The sequence below is a fragment of the Gekko japonicus genome, unplaced genomic scaffold (genome assembly GCF_001447785.1).
Source record: "Gekko japonicus isolate JY-2015 unplaced genomic scaffold, Gekko_japonicus_V1.1 scaffold5174, whole genome shotgun sequence".
NCBI lineage: Eukaryota > Metazoa > Chordata > Lepidosauria > Squamata > Gekkonidae > Gekko > Gekko japonicus.
The window spans coordinates 37634-51760 of NW_015177175.1; the positions used below are offsets into that span (position 1 = coordinate 37634).

At 51.0% G+C, this 14127-nt stretch overlaps 1 protein-coding gene across 1 annotated transcript in view; it reads left to right on the top strand.

Moving 5' to 3' along the window:
- LOC107124863 (arf-GAP with Rho-GAP domain, ANK repeat and PH domain-containing protein 3-like) overlaps positions 1–14127 on the top strand; it is a gene marked incomplete at both ends in the record, with an annotated part of 57786 nt that overhangs the window by 35666 nt on the left and 7993 nt on the right. The window contains 7 exons of the mRNA XM_015428365.1: positions 1973–2120; positions 2230–2298; positions 4694–4768; positions 6041–6155; positions 6335–6463; positions 10583–10716; positions 11319–11401. Coding sequence (XP_015283851.1) covers positions 1973–2120; positions 2230–2298; positions 4694–4768; positions 6041–6155; positions 6335–6463; positions 10583–10716; positions 11319–11401 — 753 coding nt within the window. The remainder of the gene's footprint in view (positions 1–1972; positions 2121–2229; positions 2299–4693; positions 4769–6040; positions 6156–6334; positions 6464–10582; positions 10717–11318; positions 11402–14127) is intronic.

Below are 14127 nucleotides of genomic sequence, written 5' to 3' on the forward strand. Positions count from 1 at the left end.
CCGCCCCCCTGCCCAATGCTGCCCTCTACAGAATCCACCCCCCAAACCTCCAGGTATTTCCCTCCTTAGAGCTGGCAACCCTACATTCCCCTCAGTGCCTGTTGGTAGGCAACTAAGCTTGGTCCTGTCACCTACTTTGGCCTTTGGGAGAAAACACATTGGGGCCAGTCCTGATAGGGTTGCCAACTCCAGATGGGAAATTCCTGGAGATTTGAGGGATGGAGCCTGAAGAGGGTGAGGTTTGAGGAGGGGTGGGACCTCAGACAGGTACACTGCCATAGACTCCACCCTCCAAACCAGTCAGTCCCACATAGGGAACCATTGTTGCCAATCTCCAGGTGAGGGCTGGAGAGCACTCAGTATTACAACTGCTCTGCAGAAGGGAGGGCAGAAGTCAGCTGAAGTCAAAGGGGCAGATAATGGTAGGTTGGTGGCTAGCTGGGAAGGAGATGGGGTTGCCAACTACATGCTGACAAATTCTTAGGGATTTGAGGGGTGGAGCCTGGAGAGGGTGGGGTTTGCAGAGGGGTGGGACCTCAGACAGGTAGAATGCCATAGACTCCACCCTCCAAACCAGCCATTTTGTCCTGGGTAACAATTGCTGCCAATCTCCAGGTGAGGGCTACAGATCACTCACAATTACAACTGCTCTTCAGGTAGCAGAGATCAGTTCCTCTGGAGAAAACAGTGGACTCTGTCATTATACCCTGCTGAGGTCACCACAGCAAATTGACACTGTTTGCCCAAAGCCAGAGCACTGCCCCAGAGCCTCTTTCTAGATCCCGTTGTATTGCTTTCACAACGGGCTTTACTGCTAGTTCTGTGAAATAAGACCGGTAAATAACTAAGCCTATTGAACTTCTAATATCCTGACTGTGGAAAAGATGAATTGATTGATCTATAAATACAGCTGAAGAAAATGTACTTGAGTGATTGACAGTCCAATCCGGAGATCACTTTTCTGGAAGTCAGCCCAACTTAATAGATCTGAGTAGGATTCTGAGTAGACCTACTTAGGATGACGCTGTAAAAATTACCATTATTTCTGGTTTATGCACTCAGTCGTTCAAAACCTGTCAGTGGTTAGGATCCCTGAGCCATTAACGTTTGAAGACCTACCAGCGAGTGGTGCTTTCTGTCCTTTGGGGACACTGAGCCAGAACCAAATGTCTGGAGACTGAAATATAAAATGCAAGTGTACCCATAGCCAGTCGAGCTTTGCATTTTGAACACATCCCCTCCATTCGATCACCATCTTGGCAGTGGAAGAAACTGGGGAAAATACACTGCCCTGGACAGCCTTCTCCAGCCTTCCAGGAAGACAGTAAAGCAGGGAAGGCTCTAGAGCAGGGGTGTCGAACTCATTTGTTATGAGGGCCGGATCTGACATAAATGAGACCTTGTTGGGCTGGGCCACATGTGTCATAAAATGTAATGCCCGGTAGCGGAGATATAAACTTTATAAAGGACACAAACACAAAGGGTTTTTTTTAACGTAAAATAAAAACATGCTTAAAACATTAGCACTCTTGCAATATTTTATTTAACGGTGTCTGATAACTGACATCTCTTGCTCTGAATTATTGCATCAAATTGTCTGTGCTGTTGAAATCTTGAGTATGCTGTTCAGGTGTGTATCTGTCAGCTGCAAACCTACGAAGACGCAGCAGCAGCAGAACTGGAAGAAGAAGCAGAAGACGGCCAGTTCTACTGTGGGCCTGATAGAAGCCCTCTGGGGGCCTGATCTGGGAAGACGATCCGTGCACACCTTTTTGAACCACTCATGGAAGCAGCAGAATGAGTGCACGTCTGAGCAGGAATCCCTTTTCTGATGCGAGATCAGAGAATGTACCCAAATTCAGCTTCTGCTGCCTGGAGGTCTTCTGGCCATTCAAGCTCATCCCCCCCCACAGAAACACACACACACCCCCAGATTTCAGCACAACAGACAGCCGTTCTCTTCTCCATGCAGGGTTCAGAAATGTGCTGACCTCAACCAGATGAACACCAAGAACCTGGCTCTGCTCTTCGCCCCGAGCCTCTTCCAGACTGACGGCAAAGGGGAACACGAGGTCAGGGTGATGGAGGACCTGATTGCCAACTACGTCCACATCTTCAATGTGAGAGAGAGAGAGCGCGCCTGGTGACCCTCCCCCCAACCCCGACTGAGCCCCACGGGGGCCTCTGCCCTGCCCTTGTGCTCACTGCCTCCCTCTTCCCGCCCCACAGATCGACGAGGACCAGGTGTCGCAGATGGACTTGGAGAACAGCTTGATTACTACCTGGCGGGATGTGCAGGTCCTGCCCCTTCCTCCTGATTGTACCTTTCCACTTCTTTCACCGTTAGATGCTCTGGCAACAGCCGATGTCCAAGGCCTGGATCCACAAGGCCTCCTAAGCTTCCCTGGCTGCCGCTAGTCAGGCCTGGCCTTTAGACGGCCACTGTAGCTGCTGGGACTACTTTGCATCTGTGTGGTGCAGTCAGGGAGCCTTGATACACACCAGCTTGCTGTAGCCCCTCCAGCACCCCTGGAAGTTAGGTCAGTATTACTCCCAGAGGAGAATGATACAAGCTGGTTTGGATCCCCAGAAGGGAGAAAAGTGGGGTATCAGGGAAGGAAGGAAGGAAGGAAGGAAGGAAGGAAGGAAGGAAGGAAGGAAGGAAGGGGGGCGGGGCGGCAGGAGGGGAGGGAGGACGAAGGAAGGAAGGAAGGAAGGAAAGAGATGGGAGGGCCGAAGCAGACAGCGTGGTGTGCCTAAGACCAGTGAGCAAATTTGGAGCAAAGGTAAGATTCATCCTGGGGGCTTCCTAATGTGTGGCCTCGCCTCTTCATCAGTGTGCTGTGCTGCCTCTCAAGGGGTGGTTTGCACGGAGCTCACCTTCACCTTGCTTGATTACGGGAAGTTCAGTGGCTGGAGGGGCCTCCGTTGGAAAGCATCTAGATTCGAGTCCAGTGGCACTGTACGGTGAAGGTAAAGGTTTCCCTTGCTTGAAAGCTAGTCGAATCCAACTTAGGGTTGCGGTGCTCATTCCAAGCCGAAGAGCCAGCGCTGTCTGAAGATTTTTCCGTGGCCATGTCGTCAGCATGACTAGACGCCGAGGCGCACAGAACACTGTTGCCTTCCCACCGAAGCGGTACCTATTGATCTACTTGCAGTTTCTTGCTTTTGACCAACAAAGTTTGGGGGGGGGGTATGAACTTTCAAGAGTCAGAGCTCCGTTCGTCGGACAGCGTTGACTCTCAAAAGCTAACCCCCCCCCCAAAAAAAATCTTATTGGTCTCTAAATTGCTACTGGACTGGAATCTAGCTGTCGTACTGCAAACCAACACGGCTCCCCTCTGTAATGATCTCCGTTGGAAAGCGGAGTGTCTCAAGAGAGTGGTTCAGATTTGGTTTGGGCTTGTGATGGCCCCTTCGTGCAAAAGTCACCCTTTCGGTCACTTGGGGACTGGGGTTAAGAGACACTCCTGGCTCTGCCTTGTTGGTTGGCCATGAAGGTGCCGGTCAGGGGTCATTTCGTAGAAAAAGAGATGCAGGAGCTCATTAGCCAGTTTGGTGTAGTGGTTGAGTGTGCGGACTCTAATCTGGGAGAACCGGGTTTGATTCCCCACTCCTCCACTTGCACCTGCTGGATGACCTTGGGCAAGCTGTACTTCTGACAAGAGCTGTTCTTGAAAAAAGAGCAGTTTGTGTCAGAGTTCTCTCAGCCCCACCTACCTCACAGTGTGTCTGTTGTGGGGAGGGGAAGAGAAAGGAGTTTGTTTGGTGTAGTGGTTAAGTGTGCGGACTCTAATCTGGGAGAACCGGGTTTGATTCCCCACTCCTCCACTTGCACCTGCTGATGTGACCTTGGGTCAGTCACAAGCTCTGGCACAGCTGTTCCTGAAAGAGCAGTTTCTGTCAGAGTTCTCTCAGCCCCACCCACCTCACAGGGCGTCTGTTGTGGGGAGGGGAAGGGAAAGGAATTTGTAAGCCGCTCTGAGACTCCAAGTGAAGGGCGGGGTATAAATCCAATCTCTTCTTCTTCTTCTTTGTAAGCCGCTCTGAGACACCTTTGGGTAGTGAAGGGCGGGGTATAAATCCAATCTCCTCTCCTCCTCCTCATTAGCATAACTCATTAACATAACTCATTTGCATATGCCACACCCCCTGACATCACCAGAAGTGTGTCAGAAGGCAACACCCACCGCTCAGGCTCCACTGGACTGTTTTGGATTGCTCGCTATGGGGGGGGGGCACAGATCTGCCCTCGCAGAGGAGGGAGAGCTTGTACCTGAACGAAACTTGGCCTTAAAGGTGCCACTGGACTGTTTTGGATTGCTATGGGGGAGGGGGCCTCTGCAACTTACATAGCTGCTTCTTGCTCCTTGTGGCCAAGGGGCTGCTGGAAGCAGAGGGCAGGGCTTGTTGCATGTGCCCGCCCCCTGGGCTCTTTATTGCCGGAGCTCCGCTCCTGTGTGCTCCTGCAGGAAATGACCCCTGGTGCCGGTGGCTGCTGGGCCAAGCCTGGCAGACAGTTATTTCTGAGTCATCCCCTATTCTCCAGAGCAACTTAAGAATCCACAGAGGAGGTTGGCAGGGACTGCCCACCTGCTCCCAGTATGGCCAGCCCTCCCCCTTCACGGCGGGGCAGACCTTCCTGCTGGTCCCTCTTTTCCCATTCCTCACTCCCTGGCCTTTCTTCCTGCAGCTCTCCCAGGCTGGCGATCTCATCCTCGAGGCTTACCTGGAGCAGAAAAACCCGGACCGTTGCGTGACTCTCAAGGTGAGCGAGAGGCCCTTCAGCAGCCTCCATCCCAGGTGCAGCTGGGTCATGCACCACACGGGGCAGCTGCTTTTTCATTCCCGAAGAACAGTTGGCCAAAGGGCAGCTGGCTTGTGTGGGGAAACACCAGGGAGCAGCTAGAGTCAGGGGGAAGGGAGAGGAATTCCCGGCTCTCGTTGAGCCGTAGGAATGCTCCTGCTTCCACGTTTGCGTGATGATGATGATTGGGGCGGGCCTTTCTCATGGGCCTTTCTCTTGGCTTCAGGCGAGCTCTTTAGGCCCCAAGGGGCAGTTTCTGAACTCTGCTTGCCAGCCGCCCCTTCCGCTCCAGGCAGAGCCAGCATAAACATACCCTCAGGTGGGGCAATTGCCAAGGCCCAGGGCTCCTGGCAGGCCCCACTGCTGTCGACCCCCAATATGCCATTTCCCTGCCTCCTCACTTGTGGGTGCTCTGCCACCCTTGCGTTCAGTGGTACCCAGTGCCGTGAGGGAAAGGGCTGTGGGGAGGGCTGATGACTGTGAGCGTGGACAGCGGGAAGGCTCGTGAGCAGGGCAGGGAAGGATTGCAGAGGCAGGTAGTAAACACCAAAAATCAGCAAATACCGTGCTACAGACGATTATAAAATATCTCAAATAATTTTTATATATATATTTTCAATTTAGTCACCATATATTATTTATCATATAAGCCTTAATACATAGAAAGAATCGTATATCAAAACATCTAAGTATCGTCTCTTATTATATCACGAAAGATATTGCACAACAATATCAGTCCTCCTTAATTATACAAAAGTTTTAAGAGGGAGGACTCTAAGTCTATGGTCAGTCTTCCTCCAACAGAGGTCCAGATATCCTCGTCTTTCAGTGTCTTTCTCAGGGAGTTCAACAGATATTTCCAAGCACAAGGTTGCCAAATATTAACATAAAAGGTAGCAAAAACAGAATAGGTTACAATACTAGCAGTCTCATAGTATTGTAACCTATTCTGTTTTTGCTACCTTTTATGTTAGAATTTGGTTAGTATGATAAATAATATATGGTGAATAAATAGAAAAAATATAAAACAAAAAATACATACAAATTATTTGAGATATTTTATAATCGTCAGTAGCACGGTATTTGCTGGTTTTGGGTATTTCCTACTTACCGTGGGTCCTATTTTGGTTTTGTGAGAGGCAGGTAGTAAGACAGGTGGGTAAGTGGGTGGGAAGGGGCCTCTGGACCACTCTGCCCAGGGCCCCCCAAATCTAGAACCGGCCCTGCTTCCAGGTATCCCCGGTGATGACGGCAGAAGAGCTGACCAACCAGGTGCTGGAGATGCGGAACGTGGCAGCCAGTGTGGACCTTTGGCTGACTTTCGAGGTCTTGGAGAACGGCGAACTAGGTGAGTCGATGAGGCAGGCCTTCTCCGTCAGTCAGCATTGGATGGGGAGGGGCACAGAGGCGGTTCCAGGCTTCACCGAGCGAGTGATGTGTGCCACAGGCCTTCTGGCAAAGCGCCTGGTACTGGAGGCCCCCTTTGCCCAGACACTGGATGCCTAGAAACTTCTGGCTGTTTTTCAGAGCGGCCCCTGCACCCCAAGGAGAAGGTCCTGGAGCAGGCGCTACAGTGGTGCAAGTTGCCCAAACCTGGCTCTGCCTATTTGTTAGTGAAGAAGGTGCCCATCAAGGAAGGCAGCTGCCTCTTTACAGGTGAGTGAGCCCTGCCTATCGAGGCCTTTGGTGAACTGGTTTCACTCTCTGCTGAAGCCCAGCGGCATGGAATCAGATGCTGTCATGATCCTAGACCTATTGCCGTGTGGCCTGCAGGCTTTCGGGAGGCCTAGTGGCTCCATGGAAGCCTGTACTAGAGTAGCTACTAGGGGTGAGTCAGCTTGAGGCCAAAGTCCTAGAGAAGGCCAGGTACACTAGAGTGAGACGCATTAGGGTTTTCGTATTTTGCTGGTTTACCTACCTTGACTCTGCTCATTTTCCCTACTGAACGACAGTTCTTGTTAAATCTCTTGAGTAAAAATTGTTTTCTTGAGTAAAAATTGTTTGTTACTCTGCCTGGGTCCTCACGCCTCATTTGGTCACTTACAAGGGGAAGCCTATGGGAAAAGGCATGTATAAAGGGGTAGGGTGGGTGCTCTGGGCCCTCCCAAGGAGACCCATACCAGGGTGGTGGCAGCCATTAGAGAACCTTTCTAGGCACTGACCATCAGGACTTCAGACCTGGGGCCCTCCATATACATTCCGTCTCATCCTCTGGCATAGAGCTCTACTTCTGTAATCCTAGTCCAGGGGACCCCAACGTGGTGGTCATGGGGACTACGGTGCTCGCCAACACCTTTCCTGGGGCCCGCCAAATGTTTTTTAAAAATAGGCTGGGCCAGGTGGAGCGTTTGCCCAGCAAGGCTTCTGATTGGCCATTGAGGATTTGGTGGGCTGTGTAAATTTTGAAAAACATCAATTTGACAGCAGTTGCCACCACAGCACAAGGATCTTCACTGTGTGACTATAGGGCAGCCATTTTGTGTCTGGCTCTGTCTTAGTCCCATTGCATTTTTCACTGGATGTCTTGCGCTGTTCGATTGCACCATTTTTAATCCTGTAATCCACCTGGAGTCTCAAGCATTAAAGGCAGACTATAAGTAATGTTGATGAATAAATCATAGAACCTGGGATGTCTTCCCAATTTGGTGTCATGGTAAAGGGGTGTGTGCTCTAATCTGGAGAACCAGGTTTGATTCCCTACTCCTCCTTGAGTCAGCCACAGTTCTCTCAGTGCTGTTCTCTCAAGAGCAGAGCTCTCTCAGCCCTACCTACCTCGCAGGGTGTCTGTTATGGGGAGAGGAAGGGAAAGGAAATTGTAAACCGCTCTGAGACTCCAAGTGAAGGGCATGGTATAAATCCAATCTCCTCCTCCTCTTCTTCTTCTTGAGAGCCAGTTTGGTGTAGTGGTTAAGTGTGCGGACTCTAATCTGGGAGAACCGGGTTTGATTTCCCCACTCCTCCACTTGCAGCTGCTGGATGACCTTGGGCAAGCCATAGTTCTGTCAGAGCTGCTCTCTCAAGGACAGTTCTGGAAAGAGCTCTCTCAGTCCCACCTACCTCACAGGGTGTTTGTTGTGGAGAGGGGAAGGGGAGGGAATTTGTAAGCCACCCTGAGACTCCCAAGTGAAGGGTGGGGTATAAATCCAATTTCTTCTTCTTCTTCCATAATTTATTCTACAACCACCCCCACCCCACCTGCATATGAGACTGGTGTGGGTGAGTGGGGCAGGAGAGTTCTAGGTTTGATGTTGTCCATTTAAAGTTTTCGTCATCAGAGTTTTGCACTGCCATTGTAGTAATAAAGCACTCTGATGATAGAAATTTTAAAAATAATACTCTGCCTGTGTCTGAGGTGGGGGGGGCAGGGGGATCTAGAATCGCCAGGCTAATGTCTGTAGCAGTGATGCTCTTTATTCTTGGTGCTTGGGGGCCAAGAGTGGGAGGGCTTCTGGAGTTCTGGGCCCACTGGCGGACCTCCTGATGGCACCTGGGGCTTGGCCACTGTGTGAGACAGAATGTTGGACTGGATGGGCCACTGGCCTGATCCAACATGGCTTCTCACATGTTCTTACATTCTCATGTCTGTAAAGAGGTCATCCAGTGAAAAATGCCCCTGGCATTGAAGGGAAGGGCTTCTTTTCTTTTCTATAAAGGGATATATGTCTGGATGATTACAGGGATGCACAGTTTTTTTTTTTAAAAGGCATTGGGCAGCTGGCATGTTCTGTGAGTTTTACCAGAGTTCTGTGACCTGACTGCAGGGATAATCTTTTGTCAATTTCCATTTTTTAAAAAGATCCTATATATGAGACTGATTAACAGATGGCAGGGGTATGCTAGACCGCCCCCCATCCTCCATCCCATATGTACCCCCATCCAGGGGTTGTTGGCCCAATCCAACATGGCTTCTCACATGTTCTTACATTCTTATGTCTGTAAAGAGGTCACCCAGTAAAAAATGCCCCTGGCATTGAAGAGGAGGCTTCTTTTCTATAAAGGGATATATGTCTGTGGATGATTACAGGGATGCACAGTTTAAAAGCATTGGGCAGCTGGCACATTCTGTGAGTTTTACCAGAGTTCTGTGACCTGACTGCAGGGGTAATCTTTTGTCAATTTCCATTTTTTAAAAAAGATCCTATATATGAGACTGATTAACAGATGGCAGGGGTTGTCGGGGTGCGCGGAATGCTGGCTAGCACGTCAGTGCCCAAAGGGAGTTAGAGTACCCAAAGAAGACTGGAGTCCAGAATTTAGGTGCAAACACACAGTGAATTTATTCACACCCAGCGTCCACCACTATACAGTTCTCAGTGTCAAAGTGCTCCGCTGCAACCAATTCAAGTGATAGACCCAGTACGCTGTACACTCTGTACATATATACAACCATGAGCCAATCAGCACACAGCTGGTGCAATCCTTATGCAATACCTCAGTGCCAGGCTGTACTGCTTCAGACTGGTTAGAGCCAGCCTCCTTTGCAGCCTCTAGCTGTCACTCACTTTGACATTAGATCAAACTCATCTAGGCCAGCCTTACCTATACAAGTGAATCACGACAGGGGTATGCTAGACCGCCCCCCATCCTCCATCCCATATGTACCCCCACCTCACAAAATGCGTGAATGTGTCTGACGCTTTCCGCATGGGACCGTTCTCTGCCGTGGGGGAACTTCAAAGCAGCCACACCCACCCTGTGTCTCAGTCTCTGTTACGTGATTGGGCAAGACCTGCCAGCTCCCTAAATGTGCCTATATCCTCCCCACATCTGACCAGGGAGTGTTTTTATTTTCCCTTCAGGGGGTTGCTTCTCTACATTAGTGAAGGAGGGATGGGGTAAAAACATAAGAAGAAGAAGAGATTGGATTTATACCCCGCCCTTCACTACCCAAAGGAGTCTCAGAGCGGCTTACAAACTCCTTTCCCTTCCCCTCCCCACAACAGACACCCTGTGAGGTAGGTGGGGCTGAGAGAACTCTGACAGAAACTGCTCTTTTCCAAGAACAGCTGTGCCAGAACTATGGCTTGCCCAAGGACATCCAGCAGGTGCAAATGGAGGAGTGGGGAATTGTAATGTATTGAAGTTCGACCTGTGTAAGGTCGGGCCTCCACACGGTCATGCGAAGCCACCAAGCTTCGCTCCAGAGAACAATGGCCTGAGCGAATCCTAGCCCGCACCTATTGGAGGGCTAGGATCCTAGCAAGGACCTATGGAACGCCTGACCTAAGGAAATAACCTATCACGGGTGTGGGGTGTGTTTTGTGTGTGGGGTTTACTGGGTTCTTCACTTAAAATAAAAGTATGAGCTGAAATCACTGCATCAGTCTCAGTACTTTTCAGGAATCAAACCTGGTTCTCCCAGATTAGAGTCCGCGCACTTAACCTCTACACCAAACTGGCTCACTTGCATCCTTAACACAGTGGAGGCTTGTGGGAGCAGTGAAGAAATATCTGCGTTCCTGTATTTCTGGACTGGCCCTGGGTCTGTGGTGGAATCCCAGAAGCCATGGTTCTGGCCCAACTTTGGGGGGGAGGGTTCTTCTAATCCGTCTGCAAAAGATGGCATAAAGCCAGGAGATGCTCCTGCTTGAGTCCTCGGAAGCTCCTGCCGATCAGAGTCCACGGTGCCGGGGTCTGACTTGGCACGAGGCAGTCTCCAAAGCTTGTCTCAGCCACAGAGCCTGGGAGAAGGAGGAGCGCTTCAGACTGCACCCGTGCCAGGCTCCGACACTCCAAGCACACCTGTCAGAGGGCGGTGCTCTGCTTCCCCCACAGGTGCCAAACGCGAAAGCCCCAAATGCGGGCTGTTGAAGTGCCGCGAGGATCCGCCCAGGCTCCTGGGGAGCAAGTTTCAGGAACGCTACTTCGTCATCAAGGACCGCAAACTGCTGCTGCTGAAGGAGAAACGGGTATGTTTTGTTTATATTTTATCAGAGAGGTGCATTTTGCGTCAGCTCATGAGAGCGCCAGATTCACAGCAGCGTTTTGGACGTATTTGACAGCCGACGTTTCCTTTGCCGGCAGCCAAGGCAGAATTCAACTTCGGCATCCAAATTTTAGGTTGGATCTTATTTCAGGGATCTGTAGCCCTCCCCTCCAGAGTCTGTTGGAGAAAGGAGACTGCAGGGAGTAGCGCCCCTGTGGGGGGGGGATGTCCCCAACGTGACGTCATCACGTCGGGGATGCCCCGCCCCCTCCAGGAAGGCCCCCGCCAACGTCCCCTGCTGGGGGTGAAGATAGGACTTGGCAACCCTAGACCAGTGTTCCCTCTAAGCTGGGTTAGTGTGAGCGAGCTCACAGTTTTTTAGCCTCTGGGTCACACATTTTTGTCTTAGCTCAGGAAGGAGGGCTCCAGAGCAAACTAATTTATGCAGTAGCCAAATTGCTCACTCACAGCTTTAATGCCAGTAGCTCACAGAGTAGAATTTTTGCTCACAGGACTCCACAGCCTAGAGGGAGCATTGCCCTAGACTCAAGCCTTCTTCTCCCCCTCGCTCTTCTCCGTCCCCAGAGTGCCAAGCCGGAACGGGAGTGGCTACTGGATCTGGCCAAGGTGTACATGGGGATCCGGAAGAAGCTGAAGCCACCCTCACAGTAAGTGGGCAGAGGCGGTGGCACCTGGGTTTTGGCCGCTGTGTGACACAGAGTGTTGTGCTGGATGGGCCACTGGCCTGGTCCAACATGGCTTCTCTTACGTTCTTATGATCCTCTGGCAGTGGGGCTGGTGGGCTGGGTGCGTGCTCTCTAGGCAGACCCCAAACACAACCTCGGAGCTCCTGAGGATTGACAGGAAGTAATGGTTGGTTTATTTGAAGCAATATGTTTTGGATAGTTGTAATGTTCTAACTGATGGTTGATAAAAATTATAGGGTAGTTTTGACTCTTAAAGTGGGCCTTGTAGGGGAAAAAAAATAAAAGTAATGGGCTAATTACCTAGAGAAGGTGTAATGACCCTAAGTGTTGTGAGAGAAAAGAGGGATCTATATAGTGTGAGGTGAAAGTATATTGGCATTGTAAAGTGGAGAGCTGATGTTATGGAGAAAATATAAATTACTACGTTTAGGTTTGCAAATGGGGATTTTGAAAACTAACAATATTTTTTGAAATTTTGAAAGAATATCTTAAAGGGACTAGATTGATATTATATAAGAAATTTGAACTATATATATATATAACTTAAAAAAACTAATAAACCTTGCCCACCAACAATGGGCAAGCAGAAAAAAAAAGGATTGACAGGTCTGATCGCCATGCCAGCGGGGGAGGGGGAGTGCGCTTCCAGGAGTGGGGAGGAGCCGTCGCTATGTGCCTATGTAAGCAGGAAGTGATGGAGGCATGTCAGGGACATGGGGGGAAGGGTGACGCTCTGGTTTTTGGGCGAAACTCTATGGTATCATTCACTTCAAATCATAGACTTTTGCCCAAAAACCAGAGCGTTGCTCCCCAGTGAGCCTACATCATGTCCAGTTTTTTGCAGGCACATCACGAGTTCCTGCCCGTAAGAGGGAGTGATTGGAGGGGGGGGAATACCCAAAAGCGGGAGACCCCCGCCTGCACCAGGCAGTCTGGCAACCCTAGAGCTCCTTTACCCTGGTTGCTACCCCTGCTGGGATATGCATGGGGTCACTGGCATGCCCCCTGGGCCCCTTCGCATTGCCCATTCTGGAGGCATCCTGACAAAAGCTTTGATGTATCTGATGAAGAGAGCTTTAACACTCAGAAACTCATACCCCCAAAAAAAATCTTGTTGGTTTCTAAGGTGCTACTGAGCTCGAATCTCACCTTAAACACGTGCACCTAAAGGCTTCATCTGTGCAGGAAAGGAGCTCACGATTCCAGGGGTGCCGTTTTTGCACTCCCATGCCGAGGAGGGTTGGGATTGACTGGGGCTCCTAGCTAGGGTTGCCAAGTCTGGTTTGGAAAATACCTGGAGACTTTGGGGGTGGAGCCAGGAGAGGGCGGGGTTTGGGGAGGGGAGGGGCCTCAGCACAGTACAATGCCATCAAGTTCACCCTCCAAAGCAGCCATTTTCTCCAGGGGAGCTGATCTCTTTTGGCTGGGGATCAGTTTTAAAAGCGGGAGATCCCCAGGCCCCACCTGGAGGCTGGCAACCCTAGGACATGATGCCTTCGAGTCCGCTTTCTGAGGTTGCCGTTTCCTCCAGGGGAGCTGACCTCTGTAATCTGGAAATCAGTTGTAATTAGGGTTGCCAGCTCTGGGTCAGGAAACACCTGGAGATTTGGGGGGTGGAGTCTGGGGACGGACCTCAGCAGGGTATAATGCTATAGAGTCTACCCACCAAAGCAGCCATTTTCTGCAGGGGGATTGCGCCTGCACCAGGCAGTCTGGCAACCCTAGAGCTCCTTTACCCTGGTTGCCACCCCTGCTGGGATATGCGTGGGGTCACTGGCATGCCCCCTAGGCCCCTTCGCATTGCCCACTCTGGAGGCATCCTGACATAAGCTTTGATGTATCTGATGAAGAGAGCTTTAACACTCAGAAGCTCATACCCCCTAAAATCTTGTTGGTGTCTAAGGTGCTACTGAGCTCGAATCTCACCATAAACACGTGCACCTAAAGGCTTCATCTGTGCAGGAAAGGAGCTCACGATTCCAGGGGTGCTGTTTTTACACTCCCATGCTGAGGAGGGTTGGGATTGACTGGGGCTCCTAGCTAGGGTTGCCAAGTCTGGTTTGGAAAATACCTGGAGACTTTGGGGGTGGAGCCAGGAGAGGGCGGGGTTTGGGGAGGGGAGGGGCCTCAGCACAGTACAATGCCATCAAGTTCACCCTCCAAAGCAGCCATTTTCTCCAGGGGAGCTGATCTCTTTTGGCTGGGGATCAGTTTTAAAAGCGGGAGATCCCCAGGCCCCACCTGGAGGCTGGCAACCCTACTCCTAGCCATGCTGACGCACAGAAGCGCTTAACGTGTTTGCCCCCCTGTCCTTCGCCTCATCCCCACGCCCACCTCCAGCCCAGCATCGGCCATTCTCTTATGCCCCTTGAGGCCAAGCAAGGTATTACTCACCTCTCCCCAGCCAAGGACATTCCCAGCCCTGGAACACAACTGAGAAGAGCAGTGCTCTTGGGGAGTAAGCTCGTAGGCGGAGTCAGGGTTTCCAACCTCCAGTTGGCACCTGGAGATCTCCTGCTTTTACAGTGGATCTCCAGGTGACCAAGATCCTCTGGAGAAAACGGCTGCTTTGGGGAGTGGACTCTATGGTGTTGTACCCCACTCAGGTCCCTCGGTTGTGCTCTAGTGGCTGCTACCATTGAGTGTTGTGTGCAGGGCTAGAATGGCCATTTGACTGCCAGGGAAAT